Source organism: Pleurodeles waltl, chromosome 8 (assembly GCF_031143425.1).
Source record: "Pleurodeles waltl isolate 20211129_DDA chromosome 8, aPleWal1.hap1.20221129, whole genome shotgun sequence".
Classification (NCBI taxonomy): Eukaryota; Metazoa; Chordata; class Amphibia; order Caudata; family Salamandridae; genus Pleurodeles; species Pleurodeles waltl.
The window spans coordinates 126,928,092-126,946,005 of NC_090447.1; the positions used below are offsets into that span (position 1 = coordinate 126,928,092).

Here is a 17,914-nt window from a genome sequence, read left to right on the forward strand (position 1 = left end):
CAGGTCCTCTTCATCCAGGATTCACCGTTGGGTTGCTCTGGTCTGGTCCTGTTCTTGCAAACTTCCTTTTCCAAGTTCCCTTGTTTGTCTATGGAAAGACAAGGTAACTTACTTTTGCTCTCATGGTTGCCAGGGGTAATCTAGGTACTCACCTCTTGGGGTTCCAAGTTCTCCCAGCTCCCTAATAATCTCTCCACATCCTTGGGTGGGAGACCTAACTTTGCATTCCAGTATTTTAGTATATGCCCCCACCCCCATAGGGCACTAGCTATTTTCTTCTATTTCGTACACATGCTTGTTGTTTTTCTATGCTAATTCCTAATACTTACCGTGTATATATATATATATATATATATATATATATATATATATATATAGTGTGTGTACTTACCTCCAATTGGGGGACTACCTAAAAGTAATCTAGTTCAGTGTTACTGTAATAAGGTACCTTTATTTTTGCAACACTGTGTGGTTCCTTTCATGTGTGATAAGTTACTGGGTGACTAGTGTGGTATTGCAAGTGGACCCTGTTCACTAACTAATAGGGGTTGCCTGGACCAGGTATAAATTGTAATCACCATAGGTGATCACCACACACCAGGCCAGCTTCCCTCATTTACCATCTACCCACCAACCTATTCTGCATAGTGTTTCCATGTTCTTTAGTACCTTAGGAAAAATATTTACTAAAGTGAATGCTAAATGCAATAATTTATTGAATATAAAATTAGCATAATAATGAATCAGTGCACTACAAAACTAGTTAAAGAACAGCCCCAAATAATTTCTCGCACTCTAAAAAACACAGATAAAAATAACATGTTCTTTGCACTTTGAAATCTGCAAGTATAATAGGTTATTTCTTGCTATCGGGCTGGGTTTTCAGGCTTGTACATGCTGCAAAATTGGTTTTCTTAACAGCTGTTCATGGACGAGCGTAAAATTGAAAGTTGCTACAAAAGCATTTAAAATCCCGTTTTTACAGTCAGACCGGAGAACATTATATTGGAATATTAAAAATTCTCGACAGCTGTTCCTAAACATACTACAAATCACAGAACAAATAATATTTAGAATAGAAACACTTTCACACTTTTCCAGTGAGCAGCTGTTTTAACTGCGACTGCAGTGGAAACGGAAGCATTCGCCTTAATACCAACAATCAGAGACTCTTAAAAAGCAAATATTGTAGCATTATATAGGTTTATTTTAATTTTCACGCCTCTTCACAAACTCTGTCACTTTTTACTGGTGTGATTTATTCAGTGCTTAATTTGTAAATAAAAAGGAGCCGGTGCCCAAAGCCCTAATCTTAAACACGCGGCTGCTGCAATTAAATGTGCGAACACAGAGTACTGAGGCGGCGTAATCCTGAAGCCATCTAGAGCCTCTCCCTGCCCCTTCAACTCACTCTTGCAGCTTTCTACTTTCTCCCTTTGTGACGCTTTTTCGTTTTTTCCCTTCCTACGTCTTTCTCATATGTGTCTTTTGCTTGCAGCAAATGCTTGAGGCAGAAGAATAAGCCCCGGCCCGCAAAAATAAGTGCCGGTGCTCAGCACCGGAAACAACAAGCACAAATTAAGCACTGGATTTACTGTAAGCAAGTAACATTTCGACGAAGCTTGTGGTTTTGTGATATTCAACCATTCTGACAGAGCTGGACTGGGGACCCAAAGCAGCCCCGACAATTTTGTCAGAGCATCCCCCGGGGTTGGAGTGCAATTGCAAAGCACTGCTGCTTTGTTACTAGGGCCTGATATTGTAGCACCTCTGTAAAACCGGCCCCTGGCCCCCAGTAACAAACAAGCATTTGCAATGCAAACGGTCTCGCGTTTGCTTGAGCTTGAGCAATTAGCATTGTAAACTCCTAACCGGACTTTTCTTGCCACATAAATTTAAAATTAAAATAAAAGAGTTTCACATAACTAACTGGACTTTTCTTGCCATATAAATTGAAAAGTAAAAGTTTCACTTAAGCGAGCTGACGGCTGCCATCAGTGCAAAGCAGACACACAAATGTAAATAACTGTTCACTCGTAGTGAAACCTATCAGCAAAAGTGCAATTATCTACCCAACCAGCAAAAATGCAATTAACTATGTAACAGGGTCGATGTCATGCAAAGCGCTCGACTTCTGGCAAGCGAGATAGGGCTGCGAAAAAAAGAGAAAAAGTAGTCCACAAACCGGATGAAAAACAGCGAGCCTCATATGTTTTCAGTACTTGGTCGCTGCGCTCGAGGAGGGCTAACCACCGGAAAAGGCATGATGTATGCATGCCTTCCACTAATGAAAGGAAGCAGATTTTAAAAGGCATGCCCATGAACCAATGAAAGACACTGACGTGACATGGGCGTGGTTTGAAGCCCAAAGAGAGATAACAACACGGAACTCAGCGCTTTGTGCTCACCCGTAAAAAGGCCACCACTGCTACAAAACCGGCCCCCACCCTTCCAGCCTCCCGGGGAAACACCCGAAGCCCGCTACGGCCAGTCCGGCCCTGTAATCTCATTTCCACTTTAGTATCATGACTCCGGCTGCATATTTAAAGAACGAGGATGCCCTGGTCCTGTAGTGACGGCACACTCTTGGCAGAAGCAAATCAGGCTGTGTGACGTCATTACATGAACCTGGCATTAGCTGCTCACAGAAAACAGGACTAGCTCTCCGTGGGACGTGACTTGAAATATTAAGTCAATTTGGAATGAAATCCAATACTCGGGGGCCAATTAGTAAATGAAGTAGCACTACAGCAGAACTCTAGTTTGTGAATCAACCTGAAACGTCTACCTCCCTATTAGTGAAAGTGCAAAGAGCACAATTTCCTTTCTATTTGCATTACTTGCGCATGAATGCTCCCTGTGTGTACCAATTTTCGATGCTTCGCAGCCAATACATAAAGGCATTTAAGAGTATGTTAACTGGGACTGCTAAATGCCTTGTGATGCGAATCAGCTCCGCATTTATTTTGCTGAGCCAAAGAAAATATCAAAATACAACTTTAAAAAGCAATAGAATAGTAGACATGTGGGAGGGCAGGTGTGGTGTGTGGCTTGTGTTTACAAAGGGATGCATCGATGTGCAAGTTAGTGAGTGTCTTGAAGTTTGTGTCTGTTAATACATGATTTGTGCCCGTGGTTGCAGGTGATGGGCACTGGCACTCATTTATTGGTGACCGTGGCCTGTTTTTCAACATCAAACTTTGCTCCAGACTGACAGTGAGACGGAAAGAAAAGAGAGAAAGGAGGAGGATGAGAAAAACAGTATAAACAATGACCGAGAGAAAGCAACAATGAAACCCTGCAAAAATTAGATAAAGAGACAGAAAGTATAAGATGTTGAAAGACACAGCCATGAGGTAGAATCAAGCCTAGGCAGCCTTAGTATTTGACTACTCCAGCACCAGGTTCCCAAGATAAAGTCTGATTCCTTTATCTTATTTTTTGTTTTACAAATTAAGCACTGGTATATTTACATGCATAACAGTTCTGTGTGTGTTATAATGTGAGTCTGTTTTTGACCCTCTGCGCATACAGGTTTGTGCATATGTCTGTGTTTTACCAGTCCACCATGCGTTCTCGCTTTACCTTGCTGTTGTCCCACTCCTGGGTTTTCATCTGGGTGTTTATGAGCTCATATGATGGTTCCATTGCATCCAAGTCTGGCTTTGGGTAGCCTGGGATCACGTTGTGCAGCTGGAATCCAAATGTGAGCAGCCAGCTGTTGACATCTGGAATGGCCGAGACAAAAAAAGAGAAGGCACCAGTTATTCTAATGTGCCGGTGTCACCCTAGGTGACCGAAGACACACGCGCTGCAAACAGTAGAGGCAACGCGCTCAGACCGCTCCTGTAGGCAAGCAGTTCGCCTAAAGGAGCCGACTCTTTGAACGACTCACAGTAGAGCGCGGTCAATTTCCTTAACGGATAATGAAGAGAGCAACGTGCGTCCCTGTCTGGGAGGTCTTAAATGGAGCATCTGTAGAGCATTTGGATAGCAAATGTCAAGTATTAGCCACTCTCTGGAGCAGAATCTGCAAAACCCTAAATGGCAATCAATTGTCTGGTTAATGAGTCACAATTTTAAAACCAACCCCAATTTATTAGTCCCTTTTATAATGACCTTGATAACTAAACTGGGGCTAAGATCAAATTAAATGTTTAATTTACCGTATGCTTGCGCGGGTTTTAGAAGCTGCATTTAATAAGGTCACTATTAGCATGAGGTTGGATTAATTTATTCAGAGTGTATCAAGAAATGGCAGGGGAGAGAGACATTACTAGGGAAAATACATTTCTTGTATTTCTAAAAAGGCTAAAATAACTGGAACAGCAGTGCTAAGCACTCCTAACACTTTATTTTTTATTATCTATGGTTAAGACGTCACATTAAAACATTGCATTCAATAAACTGAAATTCATCATATCTATACTTTAGAGAATTGGTAACTGGTTCAGTCCAGTAGATATCAGTGTCACATGTCTAGTGCCCTGATGCTCCCAAATATGGCTGTCTTTTACTGTGTCCAAGGATAGAAAGTTGGGAGGAGGGGGTGGCAGGTGAATAAATACTCCTGTGCTCTAATTGACAAATGCATACCTATTGTACACATAGCTTGGAAATACAGGTGGTCTGCGGACTACCCCTGCTGGGTGTGACCGATTCTTTAGAACACAGCTTCACTCACAGCTTACCCTGTTGGACTCTTGAGCATTAACAAGGAGTTACATCTAGAAAATATCATATTTATTTGAACAATTATGTGCTGCTCCAAAATCCTAAATGTGTGAATACAAGTACAGGCTTTTGTCATATTCATTCAGGATTTAATCATATTCAGTCAGTTTTTAGGTGCTACGAATTTGAGCATATGTAGGAACTAGGTCACAGTAAGATTATGTTATTTACCCAGCATCACACCATGCAAACAAGTGGCAAAGCTGAAATAGGTACTGGAACTCAGTCCTCCAGGATGTCAAAAGGCACCAAATCTCTAGTCCTCCTAAATTGGTCATATGGACCCAACACAAGGTGCTCACAAACCAAAGGAAGCAGTACTGTTTTCCACTAAATTGGACCAAGGAACCAGGCGAAAGACACTAGAGAAACCCCTCTCACTTTGACCACTGGGATAATTTTCCACCACTGCTTACTGTTCCACTGATTTTTGGCAAATCCATCCTTCTTTATGCACTCACGAGTAAAACTTGCAAACTGCATTCAGGAGCAAAAAAATATGGTCTAAATGTTTGCAAAATGTTAATAAAAACCAGGTCTTTCAAAATCTACTCGACCACTCGCTATGGCGAGTTTTATTTTATGAAGTCAAGCTACTTTTAGGTCCTACTCCCCCCTTCTGGCGAGTGGAGGAAGAACAGGTGTATCAGGGTTTTCCTAACCCACAAAATTTATATAACAAAGTCAACTTTACAAACATTTCAAAATAGATTTCAGTAGCTGTAAAAGACCATTTTTGTACTTCTGTGTGATGAAAAAAATATTTTAATAAAGGGAAAAAAGTCAGAACACTTTAATTGGTGATGTGCAAATGATAAATGTTTTCTGAAACCCAATTTTCACACATTATTGTTCACACACTATATAGTTTTATCAGCAAAGCTGCAAGTTAGTGGAAAGGTTTTGGGACATTTCTTGGAAATGTACTGTCTGTAAATGACAGTGCGCTACCACATCACGCTTTAGTAATATATTTATTAATAGTGAGTGTTTAAATATAAACTGAGAAACACTCCTGCCCTGATGACAAAGCTGTTAGTAAACTACGAGGCAAGTCATGCATGAATCATGTGTACCCTATATGTGGTCTAGATCTTTTATACATGGAGCAAACGTTTCGCGTATTTTATCAAACAAAAGAGGATTTTTTTACAGCAGAAATGCTTAACTCACATATTTGAAGGTGCACTCATATGTGAGAATGAAGAAAAAGGCAACTGTAAAACACAATATTTCCCTAGGATCACACATTTTGAGGCCTGTTTCTGGGTCAAGTACATTACAGTTAGGTCGGTCGAGTAGACCTAACTGTAGACCTGCGGGTCTAGTAAAAATGCTTATGATTCCTCGAGGCCTGAAAACAGCCAAACCATCCAGGCAAAAAATATTTTGATGGCATAATATATTCCTCTCCTCACAGGTTCTTTTCAGATGCACTAACTTGCTGTCATATTTCACATTAAATTAATTTAAGAGCACAGAAAAGAGAGTGCATAATGCAGAAAGATGTAAGGAAAATACTAGCACAATCCATCAGGATTTCTGAGGCTTGCAGCTGAGCTCTGTACCATGAAGTGAGCAGGCTCTGAAATATTCATGCTTTCAAGGCCCAAGCTCCCCTTCCTACCTCCATCCTTTCAATCCCACTTTGACTCCATGAAGATTTTGGCATTCCAACCCTACTTGTTTCAAAAGTGCAGCCCAAACGTAGGGAGACTCCTCTTTTTGACTGTGTTTTGCACTATGCTATGCTTGTAAAACGTGGAATTCAAATTGAGGTGAGACAGAGAACGGCTAAGTGAATGACTTAATCGGTGAATGATAGACTGAGCTACTGAGTGAAGCCCTAATTATTGTAACTTTTTGTGAAATATTTAACTTTGAAATTAGGTGTACAAACTAACAAATTCCTCACCCTGCTTCGGATAAGTAGGGCTGGTGGAATTTCTGCATTCATAAGGTGTACTTAAAAATGTGGTAATCCACTATTTCCCATTCACAACTATAGAACAGGGGTGGGAATGCAGATGTTCCTTGGGTGCACACCCTGCAGTAATCAGGGAGCGGAGCAGTAGAACTCTTTTCTAAGGCAGGATTAAGAACTCTTCACTGATGAGAGAAGAAAATCAACTCCTATATTTTATGGGTGTTAAAAAAGTGGGATTGCTTCAAGAAAATATTTTCACTGTAGAGATTAAAAGAACACTAAAGAAGATAGACATACTAAGGGTTCATTTCCTCATCGTCTGCACAAATAAAATCATCAACATATGGACATTCTGCATACTTTCCTTTTAATGCTAGGAGTAATCATCAAAATTCACAACGGGACAAGGCCTCCAGAAGTTCTCCTGGGCTTCTTTGTAAATATAATAAAAGTCAGCAACTGGTCGGAATGTAGCAGTAAATCTATGGGAGTAGATATCAAACTTTACAACCCCAGCTGGGCCCTAAGGGAGTAGTAAGGGAGTGAGTGACCGAACGAATGGGCGGTGAGTGATCAAGTAACTGTGTGAATATTGGGAAAACCCGATTTCGATTTTTTGCACACTCAGTATCTGCAATTTGAGAGAAGAGAAAGGAGCTGTATCTGCAATATTGCCAAACGAAAAATATTCATGAAAAATATTTTTGGATTCGTCTACTACTGTCTCAGCTTTAATGAATGGGGTTTAAAAACTACAACCACAAATAAGACATGTAGATGGAGCTTAGGAGGCCTGAGGATGAGGGCATTATGGTTTCTTGCCCCCAATCAAAACCTTTTCCAGCCCAGGTGATAACTAGGAAATTAGGAATTATATGTACTTCCTAGCCTAAGTGGTCAAGGGAAGTATCTTTCTTACAATCACTCATCTTAACAGTGGAAATTACTTAATAGTGGGACTTGGCTTCAGAGATGTGATATTAGAAATATAACTTCTGTAACCATTTGGTTAATAAACCATGGGTCCATGTTTTCGGAAATCACACATTGCTTCTCAATTCCCTACACCCTCTTAGACCCCGCTCCCCTACCAGACTACTCCATGCCTGTGCACGCATGCACCAGGAAGCAAAATGGCAGACAAGCAGGTTGAACCACGGAATTTAAACCACATCTCTGGTATACAACTCATTTCCGTAAATTTGAAATGTTATATTGGGAATACACTCTTGGTGAAAAAAAAGCTCAACTCTTGGTGAAGCACAAATGGGGGTGAACAGCACATCCAAATGTTCAGGGGAAAACCACATTACTGGGGTATAATTTGGATGATTTTGCCATAAGAAGCCTTTTAACACAGAAACTGCACTGCTTTTAAGAGACAGCAGATTTAGACACATCAGTGCCCCTTTCAATCAGCAAGACTCAGGATTTAAATGTGTTCATTAATGCATATTACAAGTATCCGCCCATGGTGCTACCTCGCCGTCTAATGGAAAAGGCAAGATTTAACATACAGTGGATGTCTATTGTCAGGAGTGTTTTATTTTTCTAATTGAGAAAATGAAGTTCTAGTAATGACCTCAATATCCAGCCCAGGTGTGAGGGGCCAAATCTCAGTATCTGAAGGACACCATTCACAAGATTGTCCCACTGGCGCTAGGAGCCCAGCAGGGTAGGAAGAGGGATATAAAGCGGATGCTAAATTATAAGCAGCAAATTTTCAGCAAGCGGGTCCAATGCGACTCGTCTTGCAGCCAGTTGCCGATGCTAAAGCTGCAAAAGGAAACTTATGAGATTTTATGCACACCGGCCTTACCTGTCATGTAGCATTTGGTGTCCTGGGCACTGCTGATGGGGTTGTTGCTTTTGAACATGTAGAGGTTGAAAGGCATTATATTACTACTACTCAGACGCTTCCACAGGTCGTGGTCAGGACTTGTCCAGCGACCAGCCATCACGTCATACTCCCGGCGCCCCATGTGGATGAGCTTGGTGAGCGGATCGTACAGACCTCCGTGGTATCCAATGATGATCTGAAAGCCGGGGTTTGTGTCAGTGTAGATCTCCCCATAGGCTGTGTACAAGATTTGTTTAATCATGAGGCCTGTACCACTGAAGACAGCTAGAGGTGTTCCGATGTTGTCACATGCTATATAGAACTCGTCGCCACTGCTGAGCTCCATTGCAAAGAGGTGCCCTTGCAGATCATAGTAGAGCGAAGCAATCTCAGAGCTCGAATGGTTATAGAAGTGGGTAATCCTTGTAGGATTTGCAAGGTCAGCATAGAAGAACTGCAAGTGATGGCCGTAGTTGGTTTTTCTCGACACTCTTCTGCCCAGGCCATCGTACCTATATTTCACACTCCATCCGCTTACTTTGTTGTATGCTTTGATGAGGAGACCGGCTGAGCTGTACTCAAAGAAGTCATTGCCTTTTTGTTTAAGAAACCCATCATCATCTATTTTGTACTGGACATCACCTAATCGCGTTATCCTGTCCCTCAGATCATACCGCAGTGGGGTAAGCCGGGCACTGTTGCCGGGGCTCAGCAAGTGAAGGTTTCCATTTAGGTCATAACTATATCGCCAGAGTGGTTTGTCGTTGATGGACACTGTCTGTAACTGTCCATCAGCATCATACTCATAGAAATACCTGGTGGTGTTTGCGTACGGTCCCACCTTTAGTTCTTTTTTCACCACCCTTCCCATATTGTCATATTGCACAGTCATCCAGTACATCAGCGATCTGAAAATATCGTACTGCACTTCTTTCACCCGGCCATAGGTATCAAAGTGTTTCGTGTGAGTCATAACTGCCGTTGTGATGATTTGGTTGATGTCATAGTAAATAACGCCAAATTTACCAAACTGTTCAGTTTTTCCTGAGACATCATCATACCTGTAGAGATCTATGGGCAAGGGTGTCTCGTTAATCACGGCCTGCATACTGGTGACCCTGAAACTGTTGTCATAGTTGTAGTCAAAGCGTGCATTAACCATGCCTTCCTCCGTAAAGCGGAAGATCTGCCTGTCGATGAGCGGTCCGATCTGCCGGTAGCGGATTGTGCACATGAAGCCCTCATTCTGCAAATTAACCGTCTTCAGCATTCCGGCTGACTCATCATAGGTGAATCCGATTTTGGTGGTGTCGTAGAGAATTTCTGCTAGTTTGGACAACTTTCCATACTTGTAGATAATGCGCCGCCCAGTTCCCAAGTAGAGAGTGTGAAGGAGTTGCCCCTCTTCTGAGAAATCCTGTATGACTGAAGCATTTCCCTCTGGCGGCCGGTAGATGTTTCTGTAGTAACCAATGGATCGAATGGTCTCCAGCGTTTGTCGGGCTACGTTGGGCATGGTCACTGACAATAGCCGATCATTTTTGTCGAACTCGAAGATGTACTGTCTCTGGCTGTGAAGCAGCAGTACCATCGACTGTAGAAGAAAAACATGCACTTGATTAATTTTCTCTATTTGCTCTTTTTAAAATAATTATAAGAAATGCATCGTTAATTTAAAGGGGTACAAAAATAGCTTGTGTCACAATAGTTCCCAGAAGCCAAATGAGCCTCATCAAGCAAAGGGATATTGTTGTTAATGAAGACTTGGGTACAAATCACTTATTGTAGTAAAATATTGCTTAAAATACCATAACATCAAAATGCACATTAAAACACACAAGAAGTCACAGCAATGATATTAAAGTGAAGTACATTAACGTGCAATGCATCAATTGCCTGCAGTTATTCCGAAACTTTGGTGTGGCTCTAGTGCACGTAGGCCAGGCTAACATAGACTAGTCAACAAACGGAGGATAATAGTCCACACTGATCATTCCTAAGTGGAAAATCTGCGCATACCCTTGTAACTAATCGAAGCAGACGTCTGTCTTCAGCACCCTCACAACTGCTGGCACCTGCCCAATGGACATGGAAATTCAGTCCCCAGTTCTCTCACTGTTAAGTAACCCGAAGGATGCCTACCACATCATTTTCTAAGAAGGTTTTTCTGCCACTCATTGCAGCCTTTTCAATTACAAGTCCATAACGAGTACTCCGAGACGAACACATGGCCCTACAAATTACTGCAGCCACCTCTCCTGCAGCTCTAGCTCTATAGGTTTATTTTCAGGAATATGCTATAAGGAATGCTGATAGTTTTATATAAAAATTTAAATAAGTCAAAATACGTGCATGATGATGCTATGTTGGCGAGGCCAATATTTTAGGTACTTGGGGTCTCAGGCGCAGTTACCAGTGCTGCATGCGTTTGCCAGTGACTCTCTCGTGGTATAATGTGATGACGGGGGGGGGTAATGATGCTGGCATAAAGCCATGTTGGGGCAGTGGACGCCGGACGCAGAGGCCGGCAGGATGCTTCTCCTGTTGATGTTGATCTAAATTCTTGATAAATCAAAAATACTGAAGCGTGCAAGGCTGCGTTCTGGATCCTTATGTAGAAGGCCTCCATGAGGCATCCTGGCATCGACGATGAGACACTTATCAGGTTAACACAATCATTTCTACATGATCATCAGTAATTCTTCATCATTCTTTTAGAAATGCTGCATTCCCTTTAGGAGGTCAGGCTGAGTCACTGCTGACATAGTGCAAAGTAAGACAACTGGTAGAGGATATGCAAGAGATCAGCATTTTACCTTTGAAAGCCAGCGAGGGGCAGAACGTGGGAAGAGTCAGGGGAACTGCATGGACCTCTTTTAGGGGTAGCCATTGGTAGTGGTTGCTTTCTGACTTGCCGCTTCCTACCGTAGTCTTATGGGGTAGGGAGGCAGCCAGAGGAACATAAGGTGTGCAGAGCTTAGTAAGCCATGTTTCCTATATGTAGTTTCTATTCCTTGTCCTCTCCCTTGGAGCTTAAGCAGTAAATATGAGGCGTTCAAAGGCTAAAATGGAGAGGAGAGGCCAACCCTGTGGGTCAAGAGGCAAATGAGGTCACCTCCACCCCGGTCATTTTGGTGAGTCAATATCCATGGGGAAATTGAGATAAATTTAATGCAGTGGGAGCTAATAGGAAGAGAAGAATAGCTTATGCTTGGCATGCTTGTCTCGAAAGAAAACCGCTGTGTTAGGGAAATTTATGGACTATCATAAGAAATCCATGCTTGTTTTCAATTTAGAAACATTAATATATGACAGTCTTCCGCTGGGGATAACGTGAAGAAACAAGGAAGTGTTTCCAACTAATGAGTAGTGAAACTGGTTTGTGGCTAATATATTAAACCAAACATGAGCTCAATTAAAGTATATAATTCTTCTTCCCTTCCACATCTCATCAAGGCAAGTGCCGAAGCAGTACGATGTAGAACACGTACCTTCTCTAAGTATGTGTAACTCCATGCCTTCCCATCCGCAAAGATCCTGGATATGATGCGGCCCGCCTGGTCATACTCCATCCTCTCCGACATGGTGCCTCTCTGGATTCCTGCCACGTGGCCGCCCGAGGAGTAGGTCACGTTGACACCATTCAACCGGCTGCTGGGAGACCAGAGGCTGGGTCTTCCAGCCTGATCGTAGAGAACGCGCAGAGTGAACTTCCGATGGTCATCGTAGATCTTCTCGGTTCTTGTTACACGATCAAAATCAATTGATAACAGGTTCCTGTTGTGGACCTAGAGGAAGATAAGTGATATAAGGGCAAGAGTCATCTTTGGTTGTTAGAAAACACACAGTGTTGCTGCAACTCAACAAAATCCTGAGAAGGTTCTAGCTCGCGCTTCTAAACCGCCAGTGTCTTCTCTGTGCCAAGAAGGCCGGCTACTACACTGCCGGCATCAACTTCTTGGTATCAACACAAACCCTAAAATGCTAAACAAAAATTGGTCTTTGGCAGATAGCTCTACGCATCCCAACATGAACAACCTATGTGCTCCCTTGTAAACCATTTTTTATAAACATATTGATTTTCTTCCTTAATTTTATATACAGAAGGTGCTTAGTCGCTGGTAGGCTTCTGGAAGGGGTGCATCTTTGCGTGGTTTATGAAAAAAAGCTGCACAGATTGTCTAGAAATTGTGTTTGTTGCTCTATTTTTAGCATGAGGCTTCCTGACATTGTGCTGGAATTAAGAAGTTGGTGTCATTTGGAAAGGACACAAAGGTTCATGGTAACATTGACAAGGAGACTAATGTAATTGTGTGTTGCCCCAGTGCACAAACAATTCTTAGGAACTTCTCATATGTCCAGTACCTGGTATTTTGTTGCTCTGCCTATGGTGGGTGGATAAAGGGTTCCTGGAAGGTGCTGGAGTTGAAACCAAGACAGATGTTCCTATCTGTAGGGGGTGGCACTGGACTAGGGAATATAGGATCACTGAGGGTTACTTAGAAGGTCAGTTAAGCGTCACGACTGACTTCTGTGTCGCATAATATTCATTACATCTATGGGAAGTACAATGTCATTTTGGACTTTGGCTATTTAATGTTATTAATAAATGAGGGAAACATTGAATTGCATTTTTATCTAGCTTACTGCCCCTGACCAGGCGTGGAAGATAAACGGACGTCTATTATTTACATGCCACTATAATATAAATTGAATATAGCATCAGGACACTCTGTGGACTAGCTGTGCGCTATATAAATTGGAATAGAATTACAATTCAGTCATTCGTTCAGTATTTCTGCAAAAAACAACCCGAACTTTAACATTCAAGAAAAGCCCAAAAACATTCCAATAAACTGGGAAACCCGATGAGAACAGGTGTTCTGAAGGTGCTAGCAGCTGGCTGTGTGACGATGCTGCTTGAGACGATGAATGGAGCTTATTTTTTTTATTATGTGAAGGAGGCCACAATTTGAGCGTTCAAAATATAATAACGTAATGCTTAAAGGTAGGAAAGTTAAGGCCACATGGCTTTAAAATACATGAAAGTGCTCTTTAAAAGGGACATTTGGAATGTTCCAGGAGATAATGAGTCTAGAAAAAGCAAAGTTTTAATGACTCTTTTCAACATAAATGGAAATGATGCGACCCAAGAGGGTAGATATTGGAATTTCTTATTAAGTCGGGAAAGAAAAACCTTTATCATATGCTGGAGCACGAATGCAGCTCCTGAAATCTGGCTGCGAGACAAGTTATTATGCACACCACTGGCCCACGGATGCAAATGCGCAGGTTAATACATGCCGTCTGCTTCCAAATATCCATCATTTTGACAAAGGAGGGATAAACGGTCCAGGAAGTAAAGTGATTTCCACAGGATCAAACGGTTGTGTCAAGAGGTAAATCCAAGTTAAGAAGTAAGGCGTCCTGGGTTGACATCTGACAATGCAGGCATCAGATCCCTTCTACTGCGAAGATAAGTTGTTGCGTAGGGTCGATAATGCTATCCTACAGTCTGAGCAATGCTGGAGGTAGGATGTGTAAACATGGACTGCAAAGATAAACTCTAAAAACACCTCCTACCTTATTATCTCCCTCAAAACTTACAACGTGCCTTTAAACCACCACAACACTTGCCCCCCAATGAGCCAGGACTTGACCATTAGCTAGCCTGTTCCTACAACGAATGACAAATGAGTTTTCTTTTATTTATGTACGGTATCCATGTTCACTGCACTTTTGAGTTTCTATTTTGTCAGTCTAAGTTGGCAAGGTGGTACCTTTGTTTCTCATAAACGGAGTGGATGTCGGCGACTGTTTCTAGATAGACGTCCAGGGCTGTTCTAGATTGTAACATTCAACACAGTGTTGGTGGAAGAAGAGTCCTCCTTGCTCACTAGCGCCTTGATGCAAACGGAGTCATTCGGACTGTTAGGCACTAAAGGGTGTCTTGGGTTAAGGCAATGAAATCACAAAGCGAAATTAGTAAAAAAAAAAGTTCTAACACTTCTTTCACGGGTTATGCATTGGAAGAGCCAATGGCCATAGCGCAGCCACTTAATGTAGGGCGCTTATTACAGCGGGGGATACTACAGCTGGTGAGGGGTTGTCTACTGTATGCATTGTGCTTTTAATAAGAATTGCGAGTCTTTTATGTATGTCATAAGGAAGAAGAGGCATTCATCAGAGTGCATCAAGTAAATGAAAAGGCAAAACATCTCCCAGAGAGTTGGGCCACTGGGAGAGTACAAGACACGAGCAAGGATGCTCTGATCTGGATAAAGGGCAATCCGTGCTGTGAATCCACAGTAAAAAGGGCGGTGTTAGGAGCCAGGCAGCATTCGCCCCATCCACACCATGAGACGGAGACACAAAGCAGTAAACAGGCAGCCAAGAAGGAATCGGTCTAGAGCGGCGGAGAAGGCACTGCTCTTCTCACAGCCAGGGATCATAGTAACGCAGAGAGTACTCAAAATCCTGAGTGTATGTAGTACAAAGATACTGCGATTGACGTTTGAGAAATTCTGCAGTTGTACAATAGGATATGTGCATTTTTATGTGCGTTTAAGATAGTCAACATCGCATAGACACATATGGCCTCATTACGATTTTGGCGGACGGTTTAAGCCATCTGCCGAAAATCCGACGGGAAGGTTGTGGCCAATGTGGCTACCTCCCCACTGGGCCCATTAGGAGTTTCCCACTAGGTCGGCGGGTGGAAACCTGCATTTATGCATGCTAGCCTAGTGGGAAACACCCTACAGCAATGTCTCCAGCTCGTAATCGCGCCGTCGGCAATGCTGTAAAGCGCAGGGTGCACCACCACCCTCTGCAAAGCAGACAGTGAACTTTGCAACAGTGCTGGCCAGGGGGGCTCCTGCACCTGTTCTCCGCCAGCCTTTTTATGGAAGTGCTATCGTCATGAAATCACTGGCAGAGAACAAAATCGTAATCCCCAGGGAAATGCCCTGACGGATTAGGACTGCCACGACCACCAGACCACTGGGACAACTAATCCTGGAGGTGCTGGCAGTCCGACCGCAGCAGGACAGCAGCGGTCGTAATATGGCGCATTGGTCATGAGGCCGCTAGGTGCGTAATGAGGGCCACAGTCATATGTGTTAAATAAACAATTTGGGGGTCATTTAGAAATCCTTGCTATTGTCACATGCAAAAACTCCCTGTGTACATGCGTTTGTATCAGGTCATTAGAGTTTTTACGCCCCTGCATAGCGTTTAGCACTGCTAATAGGCCATAACGAGGGAAACAATTTCTGCACATGTTAAAAGCTCCTTTGCAGGTAACAGTTTGGAGCACCAGTGGTGGTGGCCCAAGGCCAACACAGAAAAGGCAGCTTAGTACATGCAGACTAAATTGGAAGTGGGAAACAAGCATTTAAAAGTCAAAAGGGACCCATTTTTCCAATCTTATTAGTGAAGATCCCATTCATGAAAACATATCAGTCAGCATGAGGAACCGAGGGCACAGGGCACAGGGCACAGGGTACCTATGCAGCATCTCTTTGCCTAAACCAATACAACATTTGTGGGTGTTTTATTATGACCGGGGGACAGAGTCCACACCGAGTATGCGCAGTGCAGTCGGAAGGGGCTCACCACCTAGCCGCATTTGCGGATAGGTTGTGAACACCTTCTCATCTGGCAGGTGTCACGATCAGTTAATACATGGGATGAGGCTGGTGATACTCTTCAGCACATCCAAAAATCATGAAAAGTGTCCAGGGCTGGATGCTCCTCCCCAGGATGTATGTACGAAACAGCCTCTTCCTAGGGGCTGTAGGGATAAAAGCAAACCCAAGAGACCCGAGTGTGGGAAAGGTTGGAGGCTTAGCTGTTCCCTTCTCTTTCATAGTCCATGCTCATCCTCTCTGGTGCCAGCAACACGAACAACAAACTTGACACAAACTCCAAACGGTAGCCTCACCGGATTTATTCACCATTACCTGGAAGAATTCCACACAGCAGCAGTTTCAACAAACTTTGTCAAATCATTCCTGCAGCGAAAAGTTAGGTGAGTGGATAAGTGACAAGCAGAGCTGTAGTTTCTACAACGGGTAATGTAATGGATACTTGAGTACAGCCTTCTCCAACGAGTAGCTTGTAAGCTCACTTGTGTGCAACCCAACCCACCAAGTGCATTGTTGAATGAATTATGTATACCAAAATTCAAAGGTGTCTATTCAAGATGAAAATGGGTGTATTTTCGGAACTCTTAAGCGGGCGTTTGCCTAAAATGGTTACATTTCCATCTGAATTTCGAATACAACCATTGCAGCCTTTCAGCTGGTTAAACATAAATATATGTTATTTCAGTGCCAAGGTATCCTATAGGGTATATGTGCACTTTCCAAATGCATATGTTTTATTTAAAGATGGTATTTGAGTGATAAATTAGGCGGCATTCAGGAGACATGGGGCCAGATGTATGAAAGCATTCGCAAACGGTGCGAATGCCCGTTTGCGAATGCAAAATGCCATTTCAGAATGTATGAAATACATTCTGAACGCAATTTTAAGGAATCGCTAAAATAGTGATTCCTTAAAATTGCGACCCTGTTTAGAGAGTCGCAAATTGTGACTCTCTAAATTAGAAATCGCAAATAAGGATTCCTTATTTGCGATTTCTTAGCACATGTATGAAGCCATTCCTAAATGCGATTTTGGCTTTTAGGAATCGCTAATTACCACCAAGTTGAACTTGGTGGTAACCATGTGCAAAATTTAAAAATGCATTTAAAATGCATTTTTAAATTGTACATGTAAAGCACACATGCCCTTTTGGCATGTGTGCACCTTACATGTTCCCCAAAAAACTTTTGGGGTGCAGCAGAGGGGGCTTTAGACCCCCAGCACCCTGGGGTTTTGCATTTCCAAAATTGCGATTTCTGGTTCAGAAATCGCAATTTTGGAAATGCAAAAAATTTGCAGATATGGGCCAACAGGCCCATAGCTGCGAATCGGGCCGGTATCGCAATTTGCGAATCGGTAATAGCATTTGCGTTTTTTTAGGAAATCGCTATTACCGATTTGCAAATGTGATACATGGCACTTTGCGAGTCGGAAATATTGATTTCTTAAAAATCGCTATTTCCGAATCGCAAAGGGCCGTGATGGTACATCTGGCCCTTATTCTCTTGGTGCGCTGCAGCTATGGCTGTTATGTACAAGCTATGGAGAGGCATTCCGAACTGAATAAGCCTTTTTTCAGATTACTGCTAGCAACTCTGCCAGGTGAAGTAATGTGATCATTGCTCATTTACTAGCATGAAGGGGCCACTGATGTGATCTTGTTTGATGTGGTCATTATTACCGCACTAATATTAAAAGTAGCTCAGGACGATATATATTTCTTTATCTTTAGTAGCTCTTATTCCAGAAAAGGTTGGAGAACC

The 17,914-nt window shown here is 42.6% G+C and overlaps 1 protein-coding gene across 4 annotated transcripts in view; it reads right to left on the reverse strand.

Annotated features, from left to right (window-relative positions):
- TENM4 (teneurin transmembrane protein 4) overlaps positions 1 to 17,914 on the reverse strand; it is a 1,476,030-nt gene that overhangs the window by 20,795 nt on the left and 1,437,321 nt on the right. For all 4 annotated transcript variants that reach the window (XM_069203936.1, XM_069203935.1, XM_069203934.1 and 1 more), the window contains 3 exons: positions 11,993 to 12,289; positions 8,481 to 10,095; positions 3,586 to 3,728 (listed from right to left, as the gene is read on the reverse strand). In XM_069203936.1, coding sequence (XP_069060037.1) covers positions 3,586 to 3,728; positions 8,481 to 10,095; positions 11,993 to 12,289 — 2,055 coding nt within the window. The remainder of the gene's footprint in view (positions 1 to 3,585; positions 3,729 to 8,480; positions 10,096 to 11,992; positions 12,290 to 17,914) is intronic.